Source organism: Bolinopsis microptera, chromosome 2 (genome assembly GCF_026151205.1).
Source record: "Bolinopsis microptera isolate Bmic1 chromosome 2, MBARI_Bmic_1.0, whole genome shotgun sequence".
In the NCBI taxonomy this organism is placed as follows: domain Eukaryota; kingdom Metazoa; phylum Ctenophora; class Tentaculata; order Lobata; family Bolinopsidae; genus Bolinopsis; species Bolinopsis microptera.
The window spans coordinates 12,279,980-12,307,487 of record NC_087073.1 but is presented as its reverse complement, the minus strand read 5'-3'; the positions used below and the strand labels follow the sequence as shown (position 1 = coordinate 12,307,487).

At 38.1% G+C, this 27,508-nt stretch overlaps 3 protein-coding genes across 3 annotated transcripts in view; all 3 read right to left on the bottom strand.

The window, feature by feature from the left end:
* Positions 1–1,741: 1,741 nt before the first annotated feature.
* LOC134826624 (centrosomal protein POC5-like) lies at positions 1,742–10,089 on the bottom strand. Its single transcript, XM_063839080.1, has 10 exons — positions 9,948–10,089; positions 9,626–9,752; positions 9,090–9,177; positions 8,658–8,780; positions 8,162–8,316; positions 6,005–6,075; positions 5,590–5,788; positions 4,563–4,943; positions 4,084–4,230; positions 1,742–2,135 (listed from the first exon to the last, which is right to left on the bottom strand). Exons 1-10 carry the CDS (start codon positions 10,085–10,087, stop codon positions 2,028–2,030), a joined length of 1,539 nt encoding a protein of 512 aa, XP_063695150.1. The 5' UTR covers positions 10,088–10,089; the 3' UTR covers positions 1,742–2,027.
* Positions 10,090–14,165: 4,076 nt separating this feature from the next.
* Positions 14,166–27,508, bottom strand: part of LOC134826619 (ubiquitin conjugation factor E4 A-like) — a 101,940-nt gene continuing 88,597 nt past the window's right edge. The window contains exons 2-16 of the mRNA XM_063839073.1: positions 24,444–24,559; positions 23,739–24,030; positions 22,737–22,908; positions 21,875–22,086; positions 20,447–20,573; positions 19,724–19,903; positions 18,111–18,296; positions 16,726–17,729; positions 16,397–16,510; positions 16,014–16,194; positions 15,720–15,886; positions 15,483–15,618; positions 15,015–15,221; positions 14,781–14,874; positions 14,166–14,629 (exon numbers count right to left, since the gene is read on the bottom strand). Of these exons, the coding sequence (XP_063695143.1) occupies positions 14,394–14,629; positions 14,781–14,874; positions 15,015–15,221; positions 15,483–15,618; positions 15,720–15,886; positions 16,014–16,194; positions 16,397–16,510; positions 16,726–17,729; positions 18,111–18,296; positions 19,724–19,903; positions 20,447–20,573; positions 21,875–22,086; positions 22,737–22,908; positions 23,739–24,030; positions 24,444–24,555 (3,420 nt within the window). The 5' untranslated portion in view covers positions 24,556–24,559 and the 3' untranslated portion in view covers positions 14,166–14,393. The remainder of the gene's footprint in view (positions 14,630–14,780; positions 14,875–15,014; positions 15,222–15,482; positions 15,619–15,719; positions 15,887–16,013; positions 16,195–16,396; positions 16,511–16,725; positions 17,730–18,110; positions 18,297–19,723; positions 19,904–20,446; positions 20,574–21,874; positions 22,087–22,736; positions 22,909–23,738; positions 24,031–24,443; positions 24,560–27,508) is intronic.
* LOC134826622 (signal transducing adapter molecule 2-like) lies at positions 24,941–27,501 on the bottom strand. Its single transcript, XM_063839078.1, has one exon. It carries the CDS (start codon positions 27,451–27,453, stop codon positions 25,816–25,818), a length of 1,638 nt encoding a protein of 545 aa, XP_063695148.1. The 5' UTR covers positions 27,454–27,501; the 3' UTR covers positions 24,941–25,815.

Sequence of the window (27,508 nt, the reverse complement as noted above, 5' to 3'; positions counted from 1 at the left end):
ACGTGACTTTTTCAACCCGTTCTTTAGCTGGCCCTGAACGACTATTCTAACGGCCCTCTAATCTGATCCCAACACTAACCCAATCCTTAGCAAAGCATATGCTGAAACCCTAACCCTAAGGCTAACGAGAAATTAGACTAACTTCCTTGTACGGTCATAATGTCATATCACTTAACGGGTGATACTCGTAAAATATCTGTTCCATATACTATTACTCCAGGACCGTCGACGAGTCCAACTCGGCGCGCGTCCTGGTATCAACAACAACAACAAATCAATCATATCACGTGATCGAGAAAGTTTTTCGCCAATATCTCGCCAGGGGAGCATTTTATTGTCATGGGAGGTGATTCGGAATCAGCGTTCGAAAATACATCGATTTAAGTTGGTTTCATTGTTTTAGAACAATCTCGAAGATGGACTGTAAAGTGATTGAGCACGCTCGGCCCTAAATTTAGGTTATTTTCAGTTTCGAATTTTGGCAGTCCGATCTTCAAACTTGATGGTATCTTAATCTACAATCTAATGATTTGCAGAGGTGGATGAAAGGATTTACCTGATGCCTGGGGAGTAGGACCAGGAACGTCTGTGCTCTGGCGTAAACGCTTAAAGGATTTGGCGGACTCAGATACCGGTGGTATAACCGTCCAGTAAAATGGAATATAATGCGGTGAAATTGCAGGATGTATATTGTCTGGATCCAAGAATTGGCCAAGGCTTTCATTGTCCAAGATTTGGTGGAGTATTCGAGAGAATTACTGTCGGTAACACCAGTGGGTTGAGACGAATGATTACTTTTAACCGGGGAACTCAGTTTAACCCTCAAAGCAGAATTCCTGGGCAGTCAGAGCTTCTGGATTTCAAAAATAGCTTCATTACTATTAGAAATTGTTAAACGTACTGTAAGAATCAGTAATTAAAGTGCTATGCCCTCTAACTGCACATCGACGATGGTTTCAAAAACGTTGTTACTATTGTCTTGAGCCTAGTGTGCCTCTTTTAACATGGACCAGGTGAATCTAGATTCTAACCAAATACAACTTATTCCAACCGTCTGTATATCAGCAACATTTAGAGTCTCCATACTCATAGGGCGCTACCTTTGGTCTATCTTGAAAAGAAATAGCATGTATGGAGAAATACTCGACCAACTTGTGGCAGTTGTTAAAGAGCGTCCAAATTACCTGGGCACTGGGGACCTAATTAGGACGTTCATTTACCGATTGAAGATATGGCGCCGCCCAGTAAAATTATCCTATTTCTATAATTATGCTCAGGTATGCTACCAGAATGGAAGTAGTGAGATCATGATGCTGATGTTGGACGGTTTTTGACAGTTAGATTCCCATGAGAGATTTCCCAACAGATTTTGTGTTTTGATAATATCAATCATTTCCATTCATAGTGGCGAAGCAGAAACGTTGAGTTTTAAGTCGTGTATTATTTTATTTTTTCCGTTTTTGTCTTCTATCAAATGTAACGAGTACAGAGTAGATTTGTTTAAATCACGTGTACGCGCAACAAATAACGGGAACGCGCTGGTTACTAACTGCCGAAATAAGACCTTTCTTTATATGGTTGTTGTTGCGTCTTACAGAAGTGTTAGACTTAACCGCGGTTTCTTTATTTTGAATTGTGTCCATTCCCTCAAATCATTATTTTATAAATTTGAAGGTCTGGACAGTTTTCCGTCAGCCAACATCCCCAAATATCAAGAAAAATGAAGAAGAATGGATTTCAATTTTGATATAATAACATATAATAATGGTTACTGATTACTGAAATTCTGAATAGGTGATATAGCAGTATAACATAAACAACAACATAATAATAACACTGCAAAATATTTACAATTAGTTTCACCTCCCATGTCATATTTCTTCAGCCTCAGTTCATGGTGTCTGGCACTCATTGAAAAAATATAACAATCAAACTCCACCTTCTTTAAAAATGAAAGGATCTCGCACAAAAAAACGTCTTGTCAATTAAAAAGAGAATTTCTGGTATCGCCTAGCAACATCCACTGCTTATTCAACGATTCTGACGGACATTTGGTTCTTAACTTTGTGTTTCTTTGGAGGAACTCGCAGTGGAGGGTGGTGGGTGGGCCCCGAGTGTCTCTCTACTACTACTGTCTGAAATATTAATTGTTAGTACATCTAATCACAAAATGTTGTAAAACATTTGCGTTAGCGTAAAACATGATTTAATCTCAAAAACGAAATTTTAGCAAAATTGTAGTTAATTGTGACTTGGCTATTAATGAAACTACTGTACCTCAACAATACCTCGCAGTAAATAGCTTATTGTCGCCCACGACGTAAAACTAAAGAATGTATACATTTTAAAACTTACAAGGTGGTGTTAACTAAATACCTTACTCGGGATTATTATGACCGGGATAAAGTGGTGGGTTTAGGGTAATTTCGCCATATTTTTCCCGAACCACATTTTTACCGGTCGTTAATAAACCCGCCTACTCAGCTTTTAGGGTTCCCAAGGGGTATGGGTGCTCATATTTTAATCGTTGTCTTATATTCACTAAAGAAGACTATTGGGACACTTGTTGTAGGTTTTTCGACTTCATTTGGCTAAAATTGCAAAAAATTCACCTTTTTGCCCAATTCTTGTCATATATCCTTATTGTCAAATTTGATTTAAATAGGCCAATTTTTAATTTCTTAGGTATTGACTATCTCTACATAATAAAATAGGACTCAAAGTAAAAGTAACAGTTAAATTAAAACTTGAATTAATTAAAACTGATGAAAGGGATGATCCAGATGAAGATAACGAAGATGATTACAACTTATTGGAAGACTAAACAGCTCTCCCTTTATCTTAATATCGATCTGGTTGTGACGCTTCAAATGTTAAAAATTATTTTCCATCATTATTTCTGTCTACTTTCAACAATTATTGATAATTCGACTTGTTTCACAAGTTTTAGCAATGCGAAAATTTCTAAACTTGCTTATTTCTAATAAGGAAATTTACATCTGAGACAAAATTTTTGAATCTAAAATTGAAAGGTTGGACACCGGTAAAATGGCGACCGGGAAAATGTGGTGGGTTTTGAGCAATTTCGCCATATTTTTCCCGAACCATATTTTAACCGGTCGTTAATAAACCCGTCGTAATAATCCCGAGTAAGGTAGTCTTATAAAATATGATTTTCTACAAGGCGTAAATTATGGGATAAACTGTTGCTTTAGTTCTATTATATATATATATTTAGTGCCTATTGAACTAAAAGCTTATTTGTTTTAGAATATTTTTGTAAGTATGTGATTTAAAAAAAGTATGTGACGAAAATTAAGGTCACAACTCACAGGATTCCTTTTTCGGCACAGAATGATATCAGTGGTTCATTATTTAAGATAAAAGGTTTCTTGTGAGAACAAAGGAACGTGAATACCCCCAAATTAAACGGTATGCAGGTAGTGCTTTATTAATCTATCAACACTTCTAAGTCACAAATAATTTGAGCATGTTCTTACTTTCTAAGGGTTAAAACATTGTAAAGCAAAATTGTTAAATCTGCAGTCCAAAACTACCAGTATTCTCAATAAATTATGGACCCGACTTTGATTACGGATGACAAGAATTATAGCCATGATCTTGTTTTCGGGATTTTTGTGAAAAAGTTAGATATACTACGTGATTTTTAAATGTACGTGATTTTTATTCTTCATATCGTAAAAAATCTAGTACACAAGTCTTTTTATAATAACATGAAGAATACAAATTTATAATATCTTTAAGTTAACCTATTCGATGAGTCTAAACATTTTATCTTAAGTTAATTTTTATATCGCGTTTTCATCGCTGAAAGTGTTTAAATCTGTAGAAAGTTTGGTCAAAAGTTTGGTCAGAACTTGAAACTAGATCAGTTAACTTCTGTAAACTTTGCAACAGCCGTTATGAAGAATGATTGCCATCAACGCATTAAGCATGGAACACGCCTTTACTGCATGATACATAAACATTTAAAATCAAGTCGGTTTCCAACTTTCAACCAAACTTTCGACCAGTAATTTTCTAAACATTATTTGAAGATGTTGTTGAAGGTGGCTGACATACCTCTAATTGGGGCTTGGCAGTTTTGTGGTTGCCCTTGTTTGAAGTTCCTTGAAGCCTGACCAGGACTTGTTTAGAGTTGGGTTTGTAAGGCGGATAGGGGGCAGTCGTCAGGTTTGGTAAGGGGTGTTCAGATAACACCGGCATACTCTGAAAATAGTGTTTAGTCAAATACCCCAAATATGACTGCTGCATTCAGATTTAATTCGAAGAAAATTATCAGTAAAAAAATTAGACCATTCTCTGTGAATAAAATAATATGCTTGGTTATATAACAATCGAACAATGGGAATCAGTGGCAAATAATTTATGACGATGATAAAACAATACCGATCACTGGTTATTAAAATGCTCCTGCATGTCAGTCGAGCACTCTCTGGAGAAACTCTGACAACTCATTGATAGCGCTTGGATATATAATATTATATAATAAAGATAATTTACTGATAAATAAGATCCAGAGGTTAAAATAAGTTAATTACCTGAAGTGGCTGGACTACAGAAGTTTCAGGGGGTTCTACATTCTCTTTAGTAGACTCCTCCTCTTTGAACATAGTCATAGCCTCCAAGTTCAGCGCGCACACCCCCCTCATGAAGCCCTTCTTCATGCGCTCCTCAAACTGCTCCCTATCAGAACGCAGACTAGCAATCTCTGCGCAAGCTGCACCAAGTTGTTGCTGCAGCGCGGCAACCTTGTCCTCGTAATCACGTGTCAGCTTTTCGCAAACTTCCTGTGCGCGGTTCTGACACGCCCGCTCCACTCTTTCTTTCCACTTATTCTCTTGGACGCTCATCCAGGAACGAAATGCGCGTGTCATCAACTTTCTTGCGTAAAAGTCGTCTGCTATGCGGCCGCAGAATTCCTGGGCGTTATGAATTGTGAGATGAGAATTGTAGAATGTAGATCATGAATCAATCTTTAATTAGATACACATTTTGTTAAATCAAATCAAGCTTTATCAAATTGTTAGATTGATCTGTTTCAATGACATATATATTACATATATTACATAGAAAATAGTTTGTATTTCTTTTGACATAAAACGTGTCACTTATTATAAATATCGCTACGTAACATTTGTTTCATAGTATACTATACAGTATACAGCTGTAATCTGTATAGTGAATAGTATTTTAAACTAACTAAGAAAAGTGAAACGCCAAGATTATTCAGAACTAATATTCATATTAGCTAGAATAACTGAAGTGGTCAAAGTACTTTTTTTAAAAGTGATCTCACACTGGCTGCAATAAGCATGAGCAGGAATGTACCTTTATCACGTGACTATGGGCAAGAATTGACAAAAGTTTTAGGAGGGTCCAAGAATGATAATTTTAGTTTCTTCAATTTAGCAAAAATTGTCGTCAAGTGGTTGGTCATCATTGGTCATTGGACCCCTAGACCTCCCTAACATAATACAACATATTTTAACAATATTAAATATTACATTTATATGTATTACATACAACACATAAATTGACTCTAAACTGAATACAAAGTGTTCTCACCTCTCTTTTCTCATCGCAATGCCTCAACTTCCACTGACTGAAACTACGAACAAGTCCTTCCTTAGTTTTCTGTTTATTGAGGGAAGTTGTCAGGTTAGCTATAATCGAGTCCTTCTGAGCAATAGTTCTCTCGCAGTTCGCAACTAATTCCTTGAGTTCCTCATTTTGAAGTGTTAGCCGGGCCATCCGTTCGTTGCTCCTAAGAGATTATATGTAGAGAGAGCGATAATATTTCAATTAAGCATCCTGATAAGGTTTCATATTAGCTACCATCCTGATAAGGTTTTATATTACCGACCATTGCCAAATGCCAATGATGTTATATCCGTAATGTGAACATGAGATTTTTCTACATCAGTCAAACGAAGGTATTCGAATTATTCGGTTGAAAAGTTTTAAGTTTTTGAAAACTTACTTCTCCCTCTCGTCCAGTATTCTGCACTTCTGTTGTTGAAGTAACTTCAGTTTGATCTGTGTCAACTCCGCCTGAAATTAAATTTGATACATTCTCATCATTAGCTAGGATTTTATGATTAAATAAGGGACTGGTTACTGGTCACGTAATTTAAAAATACTGAAGAATTTGTGAATAATGCAAAGTTCAGAATTTGGGTTTGAAGGATGACAATGTACGAACCATATCATCTACTAAAAAGGTCACATTATCATGGAAACCTTTAGACACGTCTCTTCTAGACAACATACATTCGCTCAGTCAAATTCTCCACACCATCAATTTTGATAAGACCAAGTTTATAACAACAAGATATTATCAAACTCCGAAAACGCTTCAATATTCCCCTGCTCCTCTTTGCGACTAAAAGTTTTTTGATATCGAAGTCTACTTCACTCAAAGCTCGGCACTTTTCACACTGTTCACATATCGACATATTTCAAGGAGTAACTATGAAACTTAATAAGCACAGAACTGAGAAAAAGCTAGAGAAAGATACCGGTTCAATCCGAGCGGATAGAATAGATTAGCACAGCGGCGTTATAATACAATAAGTGAATCGAGTGAAAGAGAGGTGTCTGTGGCAAATTGCAATTACGAAATTTCAAGACAAAAGATGGGGTACGTGAAAAAGATGATCATCAAATATAATAGCTTGTCAAGAACAAAATATTTTACTATTATGTCTCCAGTCCTTGTGTAATTATATCGTATCGATTTAATTGAACTTAGTTCACAACCATCTTGTCATGTGGGCCTTGTCGTGATGATAATAATAATATGATGATAAAAACAATAACTTGACATCTATTCATCGCTACAACATCGCTTTATAGCCGAAAAGGAACTTAAATGTAAAGGTACGGCTTAGGCTATTTACAGCGACTCATGAGCTGGAACAATTACCATTATAAGAACTAAGACTTGAACGAACTAAACTATGAATTTGTATCAGAAATGTCCTGAAGAAGACTTGTACTCTGAAGAAGACTTGTGCTGCTGCTCTTACGCCAAAGAAGATCTGTACCGCAGTTAAGACAATAGCTGAAAAGGATGAAAGAAGCAGAAACGTCGTAATCTATGGAATAAGTGAATCCGACGGCGAGAAGTTAGAAAACAAAGTTGCTGAAATTCTTGGTGAGATAAACGAGAAACCTTCATTTCGTGACTGTTGTAGAGTTGGTCTGAAGAGAGCCGAAACATCACGACCTACTAAGCTATTTCTGAATAGCTCTGATATGGCAGCTCAGGTGCTGAGAAAAGCTAAACTTCTACGAACAAAACAGGGCTATAAAAGTATCTACATTTGCCCGGACAGATCAGTGGAAGAAAGGAGAGCTTTCAAGAAGCTCTGGGAGGAATTGAAAAGAGGAGGAAAGCAGTCAAGCAGAGCCTTGTCAGCTCTGATAAGAACATGTATCAGCCTCGTCTGAAGAAATTTGAACTGTTTCACATTCTTTATCACATATTTATTTTTTCACAATTTTGTATCACATCTTTGTTGTCATATCGGGGCCATGTAATTGCGGGCACATTTTACTGTGCAGTACTGTGTTTGGTCTCCCGTCAGATTTTACAGACGGGGGCAATAATTTATAATTTATTTTATACGTTATAATTGCTGTACTCTGTAGGGTTTGAAAAGTATTTAATAAAAAAGATAATAATGATTAATGGTACTATGGTAGCTGGTCAATGGTCACAAACAGAGCTTAGGGTTCACATCATCGCACAGTTAAGTTTCAGGATAATTTGGCTCTTCGTTACAATTCATTGTAAGTAAGTAACATTATATCTGAAAGCAATCTACAGTAAAACTTCTCTATACCGTGCCTCTTTATACCAGTATTACGGGTTAGCTCATATACCGTGCCTCTTCTTTTCCCCCAATATTGTTAGTCAATTAGGATGTGTTTGGCCAGTTCGTACAATAAATGTGATTATAAAAGCACACATCGCATTTGGTGATGATGTACTGATCTACTGATGTGATACATATATCAATCTGCATATCATCGCGCTATGGGCTCGATATAGTGCTGCACACAATTCAGTTGTCACAAGATTATATATAAATATAAAAAGTACATGTACTAGTAACAAATATATAACACATACCAGAATGTTTTGCCGCAAAGCAATGTTCCATTCGTCGATCTGCCCCTCCAATCTGACAATATCACTATCATGGGCGGAAGTAAGTATCTCTGACTCCCTGACTGTTTCTCTTTTTACCAGACTTGCTGTTTCATCTTCCAGAGTGGCGTCTAATTCTGTAAAATAGGTCGTCAGACTGTTTATTACAGAGTATGTGCTGTTGGTACAGTGCTAATCTTAATTATGACGAGAAAGATTTACCCCTTTCTTCATCAGATAACGAAAATGGCGAGACATCATAATAAATACTTAAATACTATTATTTACGCTACTGTGATTATCGCAAATCTCTGTACAGTCAGCGAGAGGCGGGAATTCCACCACTGCTAGTAGGATTAACTCTGTTTTTATTGTATGAATCTGTATTACTATTTGTATTTGATAGTAAGTTCTATCTGTATTTGATATTTCAAAATCATCATGTTACAAAGACAGATCACGAAATAAACAATCTTACCGTCGAGCGTGTAGTCACTGACAGTATGTCCCGAGCTATATAGTGTTGGCAAACTGCCAAACACTCTATTCTGCACAGAAACTTCTTTAGCTTTCTCCCCCTCTGTAGTGTTGACTGAAGCACCTAAAAAACATAAGAATATCACTTGACCTTGTTGTAGCTTACACACTGTTCCTTATTAACCCCAATATGGGATAACAACAACAATAATAACACGCAATCATTGTTATATTATCATATTGTGGCCGTTATGTAACATGCATGCATATCTTTAACGGTTGACTAATCACTAGCAACTAAAAGAGGCAATAAATGAGGGTTGCTGGGTAAATTCTTACTTTGAAACAAATTATCATTGTTATACAACAACGCTAACAATTGAGATATTGATCGTTTGTGGCTCTATTTTTATGTGAAATGTATATGATTTACCATTACTTATCTCAGCAGATGGGGCAGGAGTAACTCTGGTAACTTCTCTAGTGGTTATCAACCTGACAGGCTCATGTTCGGACGAACTCTGTAAAGAAAACAACTTACTAAACATTCCACTACTGAATAGTAAGATTAATATAAACAATAAAGAGAAGTATATTAAATATTTAACTCTAAGCTCGGTCCACTGTTTTATAAACAGCGCAGTAACGTAGCTGGTTAGAAGTTTACAAAACTTATTAGCGCATAATAAGTGCATAATTAGTGCATAATAAGTGCATATCTTGTGCATATCTGATTTACTTACTGGCTTCAGCAAGTGCATACTGCATTATAACTGCACAGTAGACTAGCAACAGTCAAGGAAAACAAATTATACAATTAATCCGACTTTATAATTACTTAATAAAAGATCTACGAATAATCGTACTTTACCTTTGCATCATTTAACCAGCATGGCATGAGCAATGAAAGATTTTATTAAACCAGAAAGCTGGCGTTATAACTTATAATAATGTAGTACTATGACTTACACTGCTTGCATAAGAAGAGGCAGGCGGTGTTCTCTTGGGTAAGGGTGGAGGGAGAGGGGTTGGGTTAGGGTTACTGTTCCGCAGTAGACGGATCTGATCTTCTTGTTGTGTCACATCCTCGTCCATCCTGATCAAACCAATAATTCAGTGATAGAGAACACTTCATAATTATATCAGAGAGAGATGACATCTTTTGGCTGGCTAAATCTTAAAATTCTTCTACAGTTATCATGCTTTGTAGACTGTTTCACATTGTCTTGTTCACAAAGTGAGCATTTTTTCGAATGGTAGATAACATTACAAAGATCAAAGCAAAACTTACCCATCTGCCAGAGTACCCATGGGCGTAACAAGAGCATATTTCAGTAAACTCTGGTACTCCTCTTGGAGCCTTGAGCTTACAGAACTGCCTGCACTGCCAACAGATATATCAGGTATACTGGCTTCACTATCGGTGTCCATGCTGAGATATTTCAGAGGATTAGGGTGGAAATTACAAAATTACATAAAATTTGCAGCATAAATGTGAAAATGTATCACTGGGTGAAAGCAACAGCAAGATTCACAATCTGTATACAAAATGACACTGATTCATATTCTGAAGAATACTTTTCCAATGTGTTGGCACTGTAAATTGATAAAAATAAAAATGAGGACTGAATCTCTCACAATCGTTGAACTCTTCCGCAATTAGGTGTGGTTATTTCATTAAGGGGGCAGGGGGGTCTTTATGAAATGTCTCTCGAAATTGATTTTATAGTTGTTTCTGATAGAGGGGAGTGATATCTATCAGCTGCTTTTAGTCCCATGGAAAAACGTTATTCCTAGCCAAAGTTATCGCCGGTCAAAGGTCAGCGCTCATGTGTAATTGTATTGCTCGAGCGACTTTCAATCACGCGCCCTGAAAATCAGCAAATCATCATTAGAATGTGGGACAATTTTGAAAATTTTTACTTAAAGCACTAGCCAAATTGCACCTTTTTGCTTTACCTATTCTCAAAATCATGACATTAGAAAAATGGTACGTTTGGCCACTGCACTGGATACAAATATTTTAAAGTTGATTATATAAGAGAACTAGAAAGCCTGTGATCACAGGGAGGAAGATAATATTCAATATTAGTTTTTATAGCATCAACAAATATCCGTCACAACAGAAGATACAGCCGATTAATATGCAGCTTGCACTGATCACAACGTAATTACCACAAAACCGATCAAAATGTCGCTCGCAAATCTTTACACGTGCACATGCGCTTTTGGACACCGTTACCATGGTTACTATGCAACTTCCTATTTCTCATAAAATTTGCACGTGGGCAGTCGTACATACATACAAAGATAATTCTTTGAATTATAATAATTATGAACAGTCATATGCAAAAAGCACACCATTTTACAGTTTTTTGAGATTTTCACTGCACAATGATTCAATGGTCAAATTACAGATTAATATGTCTATCAAAAGATGGTTTTATGATTCGAGCATATAATCCCCGTAACATCCTTTACTAGCAGCAGTAGAGAAATTTTTAAAAATAACGACCCTCAGATCGATGAACTCCAGAAAGCAGAACCATATCAAAACCTGCTGGCATCGCCGGTAGATCCAGAAAGGTTAAGCTTTGGACCTTAATCTACCTAGCTTGAGATCCCGAGCTAAACTAAATTTAGAAAAGACCAGAGCATGGAGACTTTAACTGCTGTTAGAGTTGTCCATTGTTAATGGATTAACCCGGCGCGCGCTATTTCGTAGCACTTGCCTTGGGCTAATGCTTTTAATATTTCTAAAAGAATTAAGTGGCAAGCACTACTTCGAAGAAATTTAGACGATCAGTAACATTCATCAAGCCGATCAACCGAAGATGATTGCGAGAAACATGTTTTTGATGCTCGGCGTGGCCCAGTTGTGCAATGTGCATTGCGCTATAATCAACTGTTAGAGCTGCCTTTAAAAGCTTTATAGGGGTCGTTCACATATTACGTAATCATCCGAGGGGGGGGGGGGGGGGTTTCAAATGCTTACGGTTGATTATGGGGGACAATTTTCGTTAATTATGTAATCAAAATTTTCGTTTTTTAAACCAATTTTCGCTTAGTAAGTCTACATCAAAAATGGGGGGGGGGGGTGTCTAATCTTGATTACGTAATATAGGAGGGGGGTTGGGTCTTGATTACGGGGGGGGGGGGGGGGGGGGGGGGTCAAACCTTGATTACGTAATATGGGGGGGGGGGGGGGTTCGGTCTTAATTACGGTTGATTACGGAGGGGGGGGGGGGTAAAAATAGCCAAAATATTGATTACGTAATATGTGAACGACCCCATAGGATTTGTTAGCACTTAAAGCATTAACAAATAAAACACAAAATTGCTATCATGCATGTTATATTAGGGCACAGGTTTATTATCGGATGTTTACTTATATTTACAGTGATATTATTATATGAGAGAGCCGAAAGTTCAGAAAAAAAGGGGGGACCCCCAACCCATGTAGCTGTGACACCTCACAGCAAGTATACCAAAGTGGCTCTTGCTTGTGATCAGTGCATCAACTACCCGCCGAAGGGTTGGAAGTCCCCCCTGGGATCATTTCGTCCGTAAAATTGTATACAATATAAAATAGTACAGTAAAATATCTACCGAAAGTTCAGAAAAGCTGCTGAAGAAGAGAGCACAGGGAAGGGGGAGGGAGATGGAGGTGTTTCGATATATGATATAAGGCTTACTTTTAAGTATGAAGTTTTAAAAGTCGATTTTGAAGGTGAAGATCGAGCTTTCACGATCAATTAGGGCTAGTACTGAGTACAAGGCAAACATAATAATATAAAGTGACGTTAAGTGACGCGATCAGCCCCACTTCTTGTCAAATTACCTTTTGAATTACAATTGAAGTAACATCCGTCAACGAAATACACAATACAGCTACTTTTAGTTCCTTAAAGTTGCTCAAGGGTGCTGGCAGTCATGTCCCAAAAACAAAATTTGTATTTACCGCAATTGATTGATATAAATCGACCTCGTTTACATATGAACAGCCAGGTCAAGGCAATTGTAAGAATTAAGGTGGAATTCCATCGAAATATGTTGTTGAGGAATTCCACGGAGCTTATTCGACTTGACGGATAGTGATAAAATAATATCAAAATAGGTCTTTGCGAGTTTCTACAGTTGGTTGTAGTGGGTTGCAAAACATGTATAGTTCGTACAACGTTACCAGTTACTATACTGGTTAAGTCTGACAAGATCCCTTAAAGTTGTAAGTTTAGAAGAATGCGGCTTCTTTTAATGCTTTAACATTGTAAGATTAGACCGAAAAGCTCTGATACGCGTCCGCGTCACCCGTAACCAGGAAACCTTACCGGCTCACGGCTGGGGCCTAACTTCAAAAGTAAAAAAATAAAGACTTAGATATAAGGCTTATTTCGACGGGGAAATTAAAAGTATGAAGTTTTAAAAGTCGATTTTGAGGGTGAAGATCGCGTTTTTACGACCCCATCCAAACCCCTTTCGTGTTGACAAAATTCTTTAGTTTCTTTTGCATTTTGTATTTTAAAATTGAAATTTGACTTAGTTGGTGGCGATTTATGCTTTGTAAAAGTTACCTGGGGACCCCAGGCTATTATGTTCATAAACATAGCTGGCGTAATTGAACCCTCTAAAACGCGCAAATAATTGTAGGTTTATAACCTACCAGGACGCGCGCCGAGTTGGACTCGCCGACGCAGTTCCCAATATCAAATATATGGAACAGATATTTTACGAGTATCACCCGTTAAGCAAATAAGTGCGTTTATGCGATTTTACAATCAAATAATCAGATTTTACAATCTAACTCAGCGCGCTCTCGTAGCGCATACGTCACTTCTTTGTTCTTTCTTATTGGTAGTTGGCGTGCACGTGATCTTTTGCACGGCTGTAATTGGTTCTGAACGATCACGTGAATGCTAGCTCACTTAACGGGTGATACTCGTAAAATATCTGTTTCATATACAGGACCGTCGCGCGACGAGTCCAACTCGGCGCGCGTCCTGGTAGGTTGTGGGTTGTAAACCTACAAGTCCAATTCAACTCGGCGCGCGTCTTGGTAGGTTATAAACCTGCATAACCTGGTATGGGGACCCCAGGCTATAAGGTTCTAAACATAACGTTATATTAACATAGATAATAGAGATTCGGCGGAATGGCAGGCTGTGCACCGCCCAGTAAGGCTTCTTGTTGTTGTTACGTTGTATATTGTAGTACATAGTACAATAGTATTATGTATTAGTAGTGGTACTGAGTACGCGTATAGTAAATATTAGACAGAACATCCTGTAGCTATTCAGGTCCAAAGAGGGTACTTTCTAGACTATACCGTATTCATTATTGCTAAATCAGGAATATTGAATATGATCATTAATGATTCAGCGGTTGACTGACGATCATTTTGACTGGAAGAGTGCTACTACGAAATAACGAGGTCAGAGGTTGCCACTATTTCAAATCGCGATCATTTACTTCTACATTATGTCAACTGTGAAACAATTCAAACAATACGTCATTCACTAAAATGTAAAGGCTGTTTTCAAAATGAACATTTAAACAAGATTAATAGCAATAGAAATATTTACTCAATGTCTTATCCATTATCAACACTTTCATTATGAAAAATGTTGGAATCTTTAACTAATTTGTTTTTTAAACTGAAGTTTCACCATTAAAATACAAAATATCTAAATTGAATCCCAAATTAATAGCATCGATTTACAGGAACAGTATTTACAAAAGTTTAAACTGGATTTCTCTCAGTCCCATCAACCCGCTCTTTAAGAATCTCTACTAACTGAATTCCTTTCCAAGAATTTATTTCATCCTTCAAATCAGTCTGAGGTACGACGTCCGACATTTGCAAGGGTTGACGATTGAAAGGGTCGATGGGGTCACTTAAAAGATGTTTTGCGATGACGGATCGATCTACTATCATATTAGACGAGGGTAGAAGCACAGGTTCTGCCATTAACGTTCCTGAAACACGAGTATTAAATAGGTTCCTGGTGTTTGAAATAATATTGGGAGTAACAAAGCATCATAAATTATTACGATTTCAATTTATGGGATTTATTGTTAAAATTTCAAGGTCACAACTTTTAAACGAAAGGATTATAACTGAACCAACCAAGTATGGGGTCAAGGTAATGACTAGGAGCACGATCGGTGAGCAGCTCTTCATCTTCATGCGATGTCACAGCCCCTTCCGCTAACACTGAAACCTGAATAGAAGGAGTAGATTTAATTTGGAACGGTAATTCGGTGAGATAGATTCATCGTTTAATTACTTCTCTTGACAAATTTGGTTACATCTAACAACCACCAATACGATCATTTGACGAAGTGTAGATATGTCACAAACCTTGAGTAGATCTGTAATGACATCTTCAGGTACATACAACTTGCGGAGTTTGACAGCTGTTTCCTTGAACAAAGAGGGATGGTAAGACCGTCCATCACGAGGAATGGCGTGAACAAAGGATGATTCGTCCTTCAAATTGATGTAGATATGCACGATTGACTGGAGTAGTTTACCAGGATAGAACTTCACTTCGTCCAAGTTCCTGACCTATTAAAGGAACAATCAGGTTGGACAGTATTTTCACTTTCCAGATTTCAGTTACAACTTCGAAACTAGTGGCATAACTTTTCAAATTTTGAGCTACAAATTTGAGTTCAGTTCATGATTCCTTATATTCCCTTTATTGTTAAGTCGTTAGAATACCATACTGAAGTTCATAGATAGCAGCTATTGTCTATTCTCGAATGCGCATAAATGATGAATGATCTACAGAATATCGATAACATAATCAATATTATTATTACAAACCTTGTATTTAGTCTGACTGTCACCCACAAGTTCCTTAAGATAATAATTCAGCATGGTCACCAGAGTATCAACCAAAAGTGGGGTGACGAATGCGTACGTTACATTCCTGTGATCATCATCACCCATACCCTCGCACCTACAAAAGAAACAAGGAATAACTATACAATCTACACGATTGAAAAGCGGACATAGAAAGATAAGCGAGTGAAAATATGAAGCTGTGGATTTGTCACTCACCTGCCAGTCATGTACCGGAGACAGTTAACTGTTTCGTAAGAGAGGATGTTGTGGGAAGTACACATTCGTTTGAGATCAGCCAGGGTTTTCAGCTTGCTTTGGCGTACATTCTCTTCAAGTGCATTCCAAGTGTCTGTGTCGTCTTGCTCCATTTGCAGCTTCTTAATCTGACGTTAGGACTGTTACAATGTTAATAGAAAGATTGCGACATTCCAATTGATTTGTGTACCCGATTTAAATTAGGAGCTCCCTTAAACATAAGTTAAATAACAATCTTACATCATAACAACAAACCTCTTCCAAGTTATGTAGCGCTTCATCAAGTAGGAAGTTGGCATCGTTCATTAGAAGTTTTACGAAACGAGTAAACAACACAGTCGTATCTTCCTCTCGGCCCCTCACTTCGAAACTCATATTTGATACTTTAAAACTCTGTCTTGGCCAGATGTATTGCAGCAGCTCAAATATGTGAAACCTGGGTTTATATCAGGTTAATATTAATTTTTAAAAGTTTATAAAGCTTTACATAACGCGATATTGGGAAGGAAACAAGTAAAACGCAGAGTTACAGCATATGTTCCAAAAGTCCGATATACCGACTTATATCTAGAGGCATGGAAAGTTTTGAACTCCTCGAAAGCACAAAATAGAAAACAAAAGAGAAACTCAGCACTCACCGATACTGGAACTTGTGTTCAAACTGTGCAGTGTGTTCGATGTCAACAAACAGACGTATCAAAGAAGATCCAAGCTTGTCCTGCGCCAGTAAATTTGAGCACAGTGCTGCTTCCCTGCCAGATGATTGCTTTTACTCACTTGTTATGACGAGTTCACATAGCATTTATTCATGGAACACAGCTAAAAACAGATAGCGCGCGCAATTCGCGCGCGTTACCGGACAAGCTCGACATGAGCCACTGTGTATTTAGTAACGAAAAGACCATAGACGTGCTAGTACAAACAGAGGCGGCGACCGTATTTCCTCATACTCATAATAATTATTTACCGATTTGTTGTCGCCACGGATGATTGTGATCGTTCATTAGGGATGAACACCGTCATGGCTTCCACAAGTTCAGCCCTGGTGTGAGGATTAGGAACCCATGTTGGATGGCAAAACAGCACCAGAAATGATATTAAATGTTCCAAATTCTCGGACACAAAATTCTCCAAGCTTGCTTCTGCAAAATAACGAATGTTTATGAGGAATTGACACGCAGCTGATATAAAGTAATTAGGTACCATAGCTATGGTCTTTGAAGGATCATCGGGTACAATAAGCGAACTTTTTATATCAGTAACAGTGACAGAATCGTGATCAATCGAGATATGTGACAACCAATTAGTTGATGAACAGTAGAACAACAAAACATGTGCGATGGTGTCGGGATGCAGTAAATGAGTTTTAACTTCCAACTGTTCCACGAACTGAGTTTCGAACCTATCTCTGATCCCAGTGTCAACACTGAACGGACTGGCTCCCATATCCTGAACCAACCTCTGGGTCTCCATTAATGATTTCATCAGCCGTCTGTATTTGTCAAATGGAGCGACGTAGGCTATCTGTAGAGCTCGGTGAGTTAAATAGAAACAAGTTGATATAAAGTTAAAAGTATCCGGAGTCCCCAATGTTAACAAATCTTCCTTTGATACCTCGATGCCGTTGATCTTATCTAATATCTTATCTTCTGAGTATTGTGGAAACAAAGATCTGGAATGCGGACCACAAAACCTCACATCAACTGTAGATAATTTGGCATTGAGAGGTCCAAGGAATGGTATACTCAATTTCAATAGCACAGCTGCCAGATTTAACATGAAACCATCCGAAGCACCACTTGATGACACAAAACTAGCCACAAGTTTAGCTTTATTTCTGTTCGCATCCAAACAAGATACAATCCAACTCAAGGTGCGATCTTTGGCTTCTGATTTAATCAAGTGATAAATGAACTTGCTGGTCAATGTCTGAATCGTGTCTAGCATTTGCTGATACTGCGACGAACTGTGCTGAAAAGGAAACACATTACAATTTATGTGCTCATTCATTACTTTAATATGCTGACAAAATTTGAAACATTTCAATGTAGACAATTTTTATTTTAACACAGAACACTAATAACAACTGAACTTGTACACGCGTATTTGACACATCAAACCTCCAATTCAAAAGCAGTGTACAATATCGCACATTGAACAAGTGCATTCTGGGTACTATATAGAGCGTCATCTTGCATTATAGCGAGAAATGTACAACTTGTATTCAATAAACATTACTACACTATCATGTATAATATCATGTAAAGCAAATGCCTACTCACAGTATAGTAGCACAGCTATACAATGACGCACAAAACAACACACATAAAGAAGCAATATCAGGATAAATACCTGGGATATATCTTGATTAATAACAGTTGATCGGTTGAAGTACGGAGATACATATCTATTTAGATCTGACATGATCATACCCCGTCTTATTGTACTACAGCCTAGAAGTTTCCCCAGGAAAGTATCGTGGTAAGCTGCTCCGCTGTCAGGATTAGTTGGCAGCCAGCCAGGCAGATCAGGAATAACCTGAAAGCAATTATTTTGTGTGAGTGTGAAAACACGTCATAACATGCCATGCTGTCATGTTGTATATTTGTCATGGGTAGCACGAGGGGTGTGAGTGTGTGACTCACAGGTCATGTGGCGGAAAACAGGAATATTGTACAATGTACATAGTGCATAATTACTTGATAATGACGTATCAATTTAGGAGGGATTCAAGTATACTTATACAGCATGTTGATTACACTCCAATTATTATACATCGGAATGTATACTAGCACGGACATAGCTCAATGTCAATTAGAAACACTACTACACATTACCCGTTTCGAACAGTGTTGGGCTTACAATGAAACATAACACATCATCATAATATTATATATAATGTATACTAGCGTATATATATACGCTAGTATACATCATGTCTGTGTGCTGTTTTTTTAGTTAAAGCCAATATAGCATTATATTTCCACACCTAAATAACATGATTTAACGGCATTAAAACTTTTCAGACACCCATATTTCCGAAAATAGGATTACTAGTATTAATTCATCGGTAGAGAGCAATTCAATGACTGTTGAAATCATCAAGCCATTGAGTGCGGTGTAAGGAATTTTAACAAAATAATAAAAACAATATACACTGTTTGAATAAAAGTTCATATTTTGTGCGCTGTGGTAATATATTTACTGTGGCTGCCTACATTTGTGAGTTTACCAAAGTGTAAGTTGTAAGTAAGTGGTATGAAATTGAATGGGCGTTCGTTTGTTAGCCACACGGGAAATGTGCTATCATTTCATAGATACCCTCAGTTTAGCGATTGGAAATTAAAGGAGATAAAACCACGGTAAATACCCGATAACATCCCCAGTTCTACATCGAACAACTTAACATTGGAATTTGGAAGGGCCTTGAAATATATTATTGAGACGGCTTGACGGCTGTCCTGGGTACTTGGAGAGTTGCCAGGTTAGTTATATAGACATGCAGTCCTAGTGCTCAAACTAAATCATCGTTAATTTTAGACGCGTCCGTCATGAGTGATGATCTAATATTGTAATTTAGTCTGAGTCACATTGTACTTCGAAACAAATTGTAGATACTCTGAAGTAGAGTCTAAGAATCTCAGGTATTTATTGCCAACAACTGTGGGGTGTGGATGAGCTATGTTCTATTTGTGATACAGTACAAAGTGAGGTTTTACATTTGTAAGGAAACTGGCTATTATAACTGTAAGTATATCCGGAATATAGAATATTTTAAAAACTATATAAAAATGTTTATTATATAACAAAACTACTTGGTCACAAGTACGGCTATGACTTCCTTGGTCTTGTTGTTCACATTAAAAGTAACACACATTACAGTAATGTAAAATTACATGGCAAAATTCTAAAACTATATAAACAATTTAAAAAAAGATAATGATCCATAATTTACAAGTACTCACCTTGGCAATGTTCTTGTTAGCCACCAAAGTGTTCAAAGCATTAAGAATGGAAACAGTTAGAGGTGTACTGATTAGACTACACATGGTAGTTTTTCGCGTCATGCAGGCCAGGACAGGTCTTATCATGGTCGTGAGATCTTCCGCAGAAACAGACTCTTGTGACATTATCTCCGCTAATATCTGAAATTAAGTAGACTCAAGGTCAGCTGCGCCCTTGTTGTGTAGTCTGTTACTTTAGAGATCTTAAAGTTTCAGGGATCTAAATACTAAGTTGCTGATACATCTTCATATCAGGGGGTGATTTAATTACGATACTATCGCTCATCGCTGGGTGTACTACTTAAGTGAGGCCAGTGTAAGATGAAACCCGGCCCCCGGGTATTTTATCAAAAAAAAGCAATTACATAGTTACATACCCTGCATAATTTTATATCAACAATTTAGGTTTACATACCCGAATAGTTTAACAAGAGGGGTTACTGTAAAACTCAAAGTAAGCCAAGAGGAACCAAGGTACACTGGTTGACACTACAATCTACATACATGTTAAATACCTGGTTACATACCTGGTTACATGATTGGTTACATACCTGGTCACATACCTGGTTACATGCCTTGTTACATACCTAGGTTACATGCCTGGTTACATGCCTGGTTACATACCTAGTTACATGCCTGGTTACATGCCTGGTTACATACCTGGTTACCAACCTGGTTACATACCTGGTTAGTGAAGTGGTAGGAAGTTTCCGTATCGTATACGCTGTGTTCGGAGGTGGTGATCAGAGATTCTACCAGCTGTTGAGCTGGATCTTGGGGTGACCAGCTATCATTACTCAGCAGCACTATCCTGGTAATAGAATTAGGGATTAATAATATACCACAAATAAATATTTTGTTTGGGAACAAATATAATTTATTTATTATCAATTATCATACATTATTTCTTTTCATCATGGACTGAATGGCCATGATTGCTTGCTACAAACCACAGGAGTTTATTATATCTCTTCAGAGTGAAGGCCAGGAGACCTTAGATGCTTTCCTCAGACTATTAGGCTACAGACAGGCCGGGGACAGGCTCCGTACACGCAAACACGCGACACGCGTCACACAGTGCTATCGTCAAGTATGATTTAATGGGTACTGGTTTCAAAACACTATGTACCGTACACAAGTTCATTAAAAAGTAACTGTTTCTAACCTAGCCTCAGGGCAACTACGCACACTGCGTGTAACCAGTCGCATTAGGTGACATAATCTTATTGGCTGAATCGGTTCAAATGTATTGTCGCCTCATACACTTGTGTAACAGGATACCAATACTAGTACTCATGCCATATACGGATAAAAATACGCCAGTTTCAGTCTTTAAAAGTTTAAAAGTAAGATGTGTGCAACCCGTGTGCAAATTATTACGTCCCGACCCATAATAGAGCCATTAAATTGGATGTGTAATATTTAATTATGTGCGAGCTTCCATCGTGGTCTACTCTGGCCTTATCTGGATGAAGATGCTGGCCAGAATTCAAAAGCTTACTACAGTAAGCTAACTCTAAGCTGAAATTACAACAAACAGGCGGGAAACTGACTTTCTACCCCTCGACACTTTACCCCCTGGTGCTTTAAACAAGGGTTGAAGTATAAGTTTAGGCTAAGGGAAGGGTATTTAAGTTAGTAAATACATACTACATAGGATACTGGATAGGGTACAGTATTGGGAGTTAACATGCCGCACAGCCACAAAGGTTGTGACTACCAATAAAACTAATTAAAATTTATTCAATATCAAGTCACAAAAATCAATAAAACACGCCCAAGCTCTCTCTCTCTCTCTCTCTCTCTCTCTCTCTCTCTCTCTCTCTCTCTCTCTCTCTCTCTCTCTCTCTCTCTCTCTCTCTCTCTCTCTCTCTCTCTCTCTCTCTCTCTCTCTCTCTCTCTCTCTCTCTCTCTCTCTCTCTCTCTCTCTCTCTCTCTCTCTCTCTCTCTCTCTCTCTCTCTCTCTCTCTCTCTCTCTCTCTCTCTCTCTCTCTCTCTCTCTCTCTCTCTCTCTCTCTCTCTCTCTCTCTCTCTCTCTCTCTCTCTCTCTCTCTCTCTCTCTCTCTCTCTCTCTCTCTCTCTCTCTCTCTCTCTAGAATACTTCAGACTCACCCGATCATTCTAACAGCAGCAGATCTGCACTCCCTCAGCGTCTCACTGATCACACCCCGAGAGTTGGTTCTCAGTTCGTTATCACACCTGCTCACACACCCCGCCAGATAGGGGACCAGCAGAGGCTCCACCGGGCACCGTGCTCCTCCCCCTATCTCTATCTGACATTCTCGTAATTCTGGTGCTGACATTGATAGTCGCTCAAATAGAACCTGCGTGTGGGAGGGCTTGAAATTCTTGTCAAAAATTAAATAGCGCTTAATGACGCTTTGGGAGGAACTGTAAAGTGCTAGTAAGTGGTTTATTAAAATTATATCATGCTTGGGATTGTAGATTATGAGGCTGATGTCTGCAGGAGGATGTGAGATTAATAATAATCGTCTTGTCTGGTGATACAAATTTATGAAAATTATGATAATATTAAATATATTAACTAAGTATGTAATACGTGATATATTAAATTGTGTATTAATATATATAATAAATAATATAAATTAACAAATTATAATTTTTTCCCTTAAAAATACAAATTTTTCGATTAATTTTTCTTGATGAATTGTTCGTGGAATTTATGCATAACTAACAAGGCCAAGGTGTACAGTCTATTTATATCCTCTGTAGTTGCGATCTTGAAAATTGAAACAACAACTTTAATCAAACGAAATATTTCAAACGTTCGACATCTTCATCAGTCTGAAATTACAAAACATTTGCACCTTGTTAGTTACAAAACATTTGCACCTTGTTAGTTACAAAACATTTGCACCTTGTTAGTTATACACTCTGTGACTCCCAGACAGCGCTCCACTTAATAAATTATTAAATAAATTAAATTTAAATAATTTCATATTAAATTATATACCTCGTCGAGAATATCAAGAGAAAGAGTATTAGTAGAAGCAGCAGTGTCCAGTAACATGGTCAGGAACTGGGGTTGGTATGAGGGTTGGATCTCAGTACTGACCGCTACACAGAATATACGGGATATCGTCAGAGAAACCAGCTTTCCATCGTCAACCATCTCAGTTGGAGTACTATAGAACTGTGTTTAAATCTTACAGGGCGTTCAGAGTTTTATAAGAATAAGATATATAATGTTAAATATTATAGTGTTATTAATTTATTATAATAATATAATATGATATAATATAATATATCATAAATCATTATGGGAATTCAAATTACAGCTACTGAGTAGTTACTCTATCTGCAGCCCTTACAATTACGGAGCTGAAGAAAATATTAATTAATATGGGAATATTGAATTAAACATAGTGACAACTGTGCCAATAATTAATAGACATTGAACATACTATATCTATTAGCAACCTTGCTCTAAGAAGCCGCGCATTTTATCAGATTTCCAGAAATTTCTGAGGCTTTTGTCATTTGACATGATGTCATGGTAATTGAAGCGTGGAATTTTCCAGAACAAATGAAAATAGTATCAGATCCAGTGCAACAGCTGCAACACACAGCCATTATACAATTTACACATGGCCCCGTAGATTGCATTAATTGTCATGTACAATGTACATATTATATAATATCAATACAAGACGTGTAGCTATCTAGATACGACTCTATATTATAATGCGATATGTTAATAACGTTAGCTTTGCTAAAACAGAGTGAATGTTACGTAACCTCCCACTCGGTGGAATTAAATGTGAAATTGATAAAGAGGGCGTGGGCCGCGTGTAGGTTATGTGTGAAATGCAGTTTATATTCAGCCGGATATTTCCATACTTAGTTACGCGTGAATGGCTAAAATATATTTTTCTATGGTTTGTTTTAAATGTTGAAGCGTGATATAAATACTAGAATTTATCTATTTATAATATTAAGTTATTAAGCAGCTCACCTCTCAACAGGGGGTTCATCCCATTCTGATTCACCCCAAGGATCATCCTCCATAGCCAGTGTAGCTGGATCTATGGTCTTAACAATAGCGGATCCAACAACTTGTGGCCCGTCCCCAGGGCCCGTCTGGTTGAGGGGGGTATCATCAGGTTCCGTGTTTAGCTCGGTTGAAACAGGTTCAGGGGACGGGACACTATCTGTAGGGTGGCTGGTGAATACTTCAGGTACCTCCGCATTTGAGGCCTCTGTTTCTACGGATTGTTCATCTTGGGCTGATCTGTTCTGGGCTGGACCTGTAGAGATTTTCAGATTTGTAGAAATGACTGAAAAATGTATTAAAAGAGTAAAGCAGGCTCTAAGACTGTTAAGAATTGAAGCTGTTGATTTGATTTGCTGCTTTTAAAAATTGTACAGAAGGTACAATATGATACATATTATGAACAAATTGTGGCGAAATTTGACAAAGTATAATGGTCAAGCTGAGACAGGCTCGAGAAGTAATACTAATAAAGCGAGCTCATTTACTACATGACTTGAAAGCCAGTGGGTACTGGGTAGTTACATCAAGATTGGAACATAATTACCGTGACTCTTACTCAAGAGTCCGGCCCCAATTCTAAGTTTATGGGTTAAAAAGATAAGAATTTACTAAAAAGATAAGAATTTACTAAAAAGATAAGAATTTACTAAAAAGATAAGAAGTTACCCTGTTCGAACTGTTGTAGTCGTCTCTGTCTGACCTGCTCGGCTCTCTCATCGGCGGTTAGCTCTGGATCTGGTTCTCTGTTATACCAGTAGTTACTCAATCTATTAAACATAGACCTACATGCGACTGTGTGACATATATATTCCCATATTAATATCAAGATTGCGTAGGGTGGCCTCAAAAAGATTTTGCAGGGTGGCCCCAAAAACCGTGTTGATCGAGACCTTCTGTAATAATTTGCAACACAAAGCAACCGTTAAAAGTTACTTATATATTATCATAACGTTACGGATTCTATGAATATGTAGCAATATAGTGCTGTAAAAACATTGACTACGATAATTTATTTCTCCGTAGTTGTAAGAGTCTCAAACGAATGTCCGTATTTTTTGGGGCGGCCCTGTAATTTTATAAGGTTTGCTTCTACAGATCTTGTAAATTTTAGTTTTCATGATCAGCCAGAACCACGCCCGTTGTGACGAAATAGTAAAATGAAGGTAAGAAACGAGACCATGAAACATTTCAATTTTAGACTAGAAAATCAGCAAATTTACACAAATTTTACAATTTTAACAGATCACAACATTATCATTAAGATGACGTCTCGGAAATTTTTACTCATTATATTCATGTTGCGAGTCTCTTAAAACAAAACTAAACTCGCGTTATAAAAGGTCCCGCCTCTTAAATCAGGGGGTATACCCCCCTTAAATCATGTTAACAATCTAACACCCCATCATTATATCCTTCGAAAAAATACCAAGATATTCAGATCTAAATGACTTATGAAAAGAGGTTAAACAATTGATGGGCCTTGAATGAGTGTCACAAATAACACGAACTTTGTGCACGATAGGATCTTTAATTAGAGGTTCCAAAAAGTAATTGACCGTTAATTTAAATCGTTAAATATCATTATGGTAGATCTTTCTAAGTCTAAACTTTCATTAACTCTAACCATATCTATTATCTAAAGCTTTAAAATTGAACCTCCGTTTTTCAACCGATTTCAACATAAACTGCAAATCAGTGCAGTCAAACCTCAATTTACTGGGAAAGAAACAGTGTTCGGTAAATGCAGGGTTTAAATATAGATTTCATTGCACATCCAGAACAATAAAAGACATCTACGAAAAGATTTAGAAACAATATAATCCCAAGTAAAAGATCTAGAAGTCTGAAACTGGGTTCATAATTTCGGTCCCAATTTTTGGTACGATCATCTTTCAAATCTTAAGTCATAAAACTTAATCGGTTTATTATGTTCAAAGGTTGTTACTGTTAGGAAATAAACTGTCAAATAGGAGAATTTGTCAAATAGGAAATGAGGAGTTTGGGGTCCCAAACAGGGACTCAAACAGTATCATAAGGGTCATTGCATGGACGTGCCAGTTGCCCCCGATTGCGCCATGGGGGACACATGCGCAATATTAGGCTGCGATGTAAATTGAGGAGCTGGTTGAGAGTAAACAGGAGGCTGGATATTTTGTTGTCCCGGATAAACAGGATAGTAGCCCGGGTGGGAGCCCTGTGGAGGAGGGTGGTGGGAGCCCTGTGGAGGAGGCTGGTGGGAGCCCTGTGGAGGAGGCTGGTGGGAGCCCTGTGGAGGAGGCTGATGGGAGCCCTGTGGAGGAGGTTGGTGGTAACTAGGAGGTGGAGAAGCTGAGCTATAGTTACCAGGTGGCGGTGGTCCAGGCTGCATGTTATTAGGGTGAGGGTTGAATGCAACATCATACTGGGAGGGACCATTGTACATCTGTGATGTAGGAGGAGCATAATGCCGTTGGTCAGGAGCACCCCCAGCTCCCTGGCCTTGTGGCATGGGAGGAACTGGTTGAGGTTGAACAGGCTGATAAGAATATCTGATAGGCTGAGGGGCTTGTACGGGCTGTACAGGAGGAGCTTCTTTCAGTAATTTGTGGAACAGTCCCACGACACGGGACATGTCGTCATTGATTGACTCCAATTCCTCATGTTTACCCTTCAGCTTGCTATACTCTGCTTCAACAAGAGGCTGTTGTTGGGCGATTGATTCCTCTAACTCGGCGATAAACTTATCCTCTTCCTCATTTGTTACAGTTGCATCAGCCTTCCTCAACATTTCCAACAGCAGATCAATCTGCTGTGGATTCACTTCTGTAACTTTAACGGGCTGAGGTTGAGCGACAGGAGAGGGCTCAGGCGGAGAGTCGAGCTGTTTGGTGACAAAATTAGCGGGGAACATTCCTGCACTGGAGGGCGTTCTTCCTTTCCACCAGTTCTGATCAGAGTTGTCTGTAACTGATACCATATCACCTGCTTTAAATGTAATCTCGTTTTCCTCGGCAGCCTCAAAATCGTAAAGTGCTTTCACCTTGAAGAGCTCCCGGTCTGTGCTCAGAGGTTTATCGGCTGTAAAGGAAGGGTAGAGCGATGAACCTGAAGCTCCACCACCAGACTTACCCTGAGTCTCCTTTAGACTCAACTCTATTGCCTTCTTGATCATGTCTTCTTCACTTTCACAAGCCTGTCTGCTAGAGGAGGTCGGTGGGCCAGGGAGGTTGACTGGGGGAGCATTTGTGGTGTCCGTGGGAAACACTACACCTTCCCCCTTCAAATTCATGACAGTAACACTCAATAAATACAGCTGAGGATCCTCTCCAAAGGCTTTCGACCATTTGACCATCGCCTCTTTTAGATTATTCACTCCCTTAGTGGGAGTACGGTTCTTCTGGAGATACTGTTTAAGGTCATTCAGAATTTCTCTTGTGCATAATTCCAGATGAAATGGTCGCTTACAATTATTCACACAGGCGTCCAATAACGTTACTGCATGTTCAAGAGCCATATGATCAGCGTTTTTGATTTTCTTTACAAGAGCTTTTACCATGAGTTTTGGTCCGTTGGCTGTAGTGTTAACATTGTCGCAAAGATTCATAATAAGTTGCCAGTCGTCATTTTCGGTGCCGATGTCACAGATCTTGTCCACAGCTTCGTCGAACGGACTAGACCTTCCAAAAAGGTTTGGCATCGCAGGAAAGTCTTTTCACGAATCTTGGAACATGCCTAGAAAAATATATTTTATG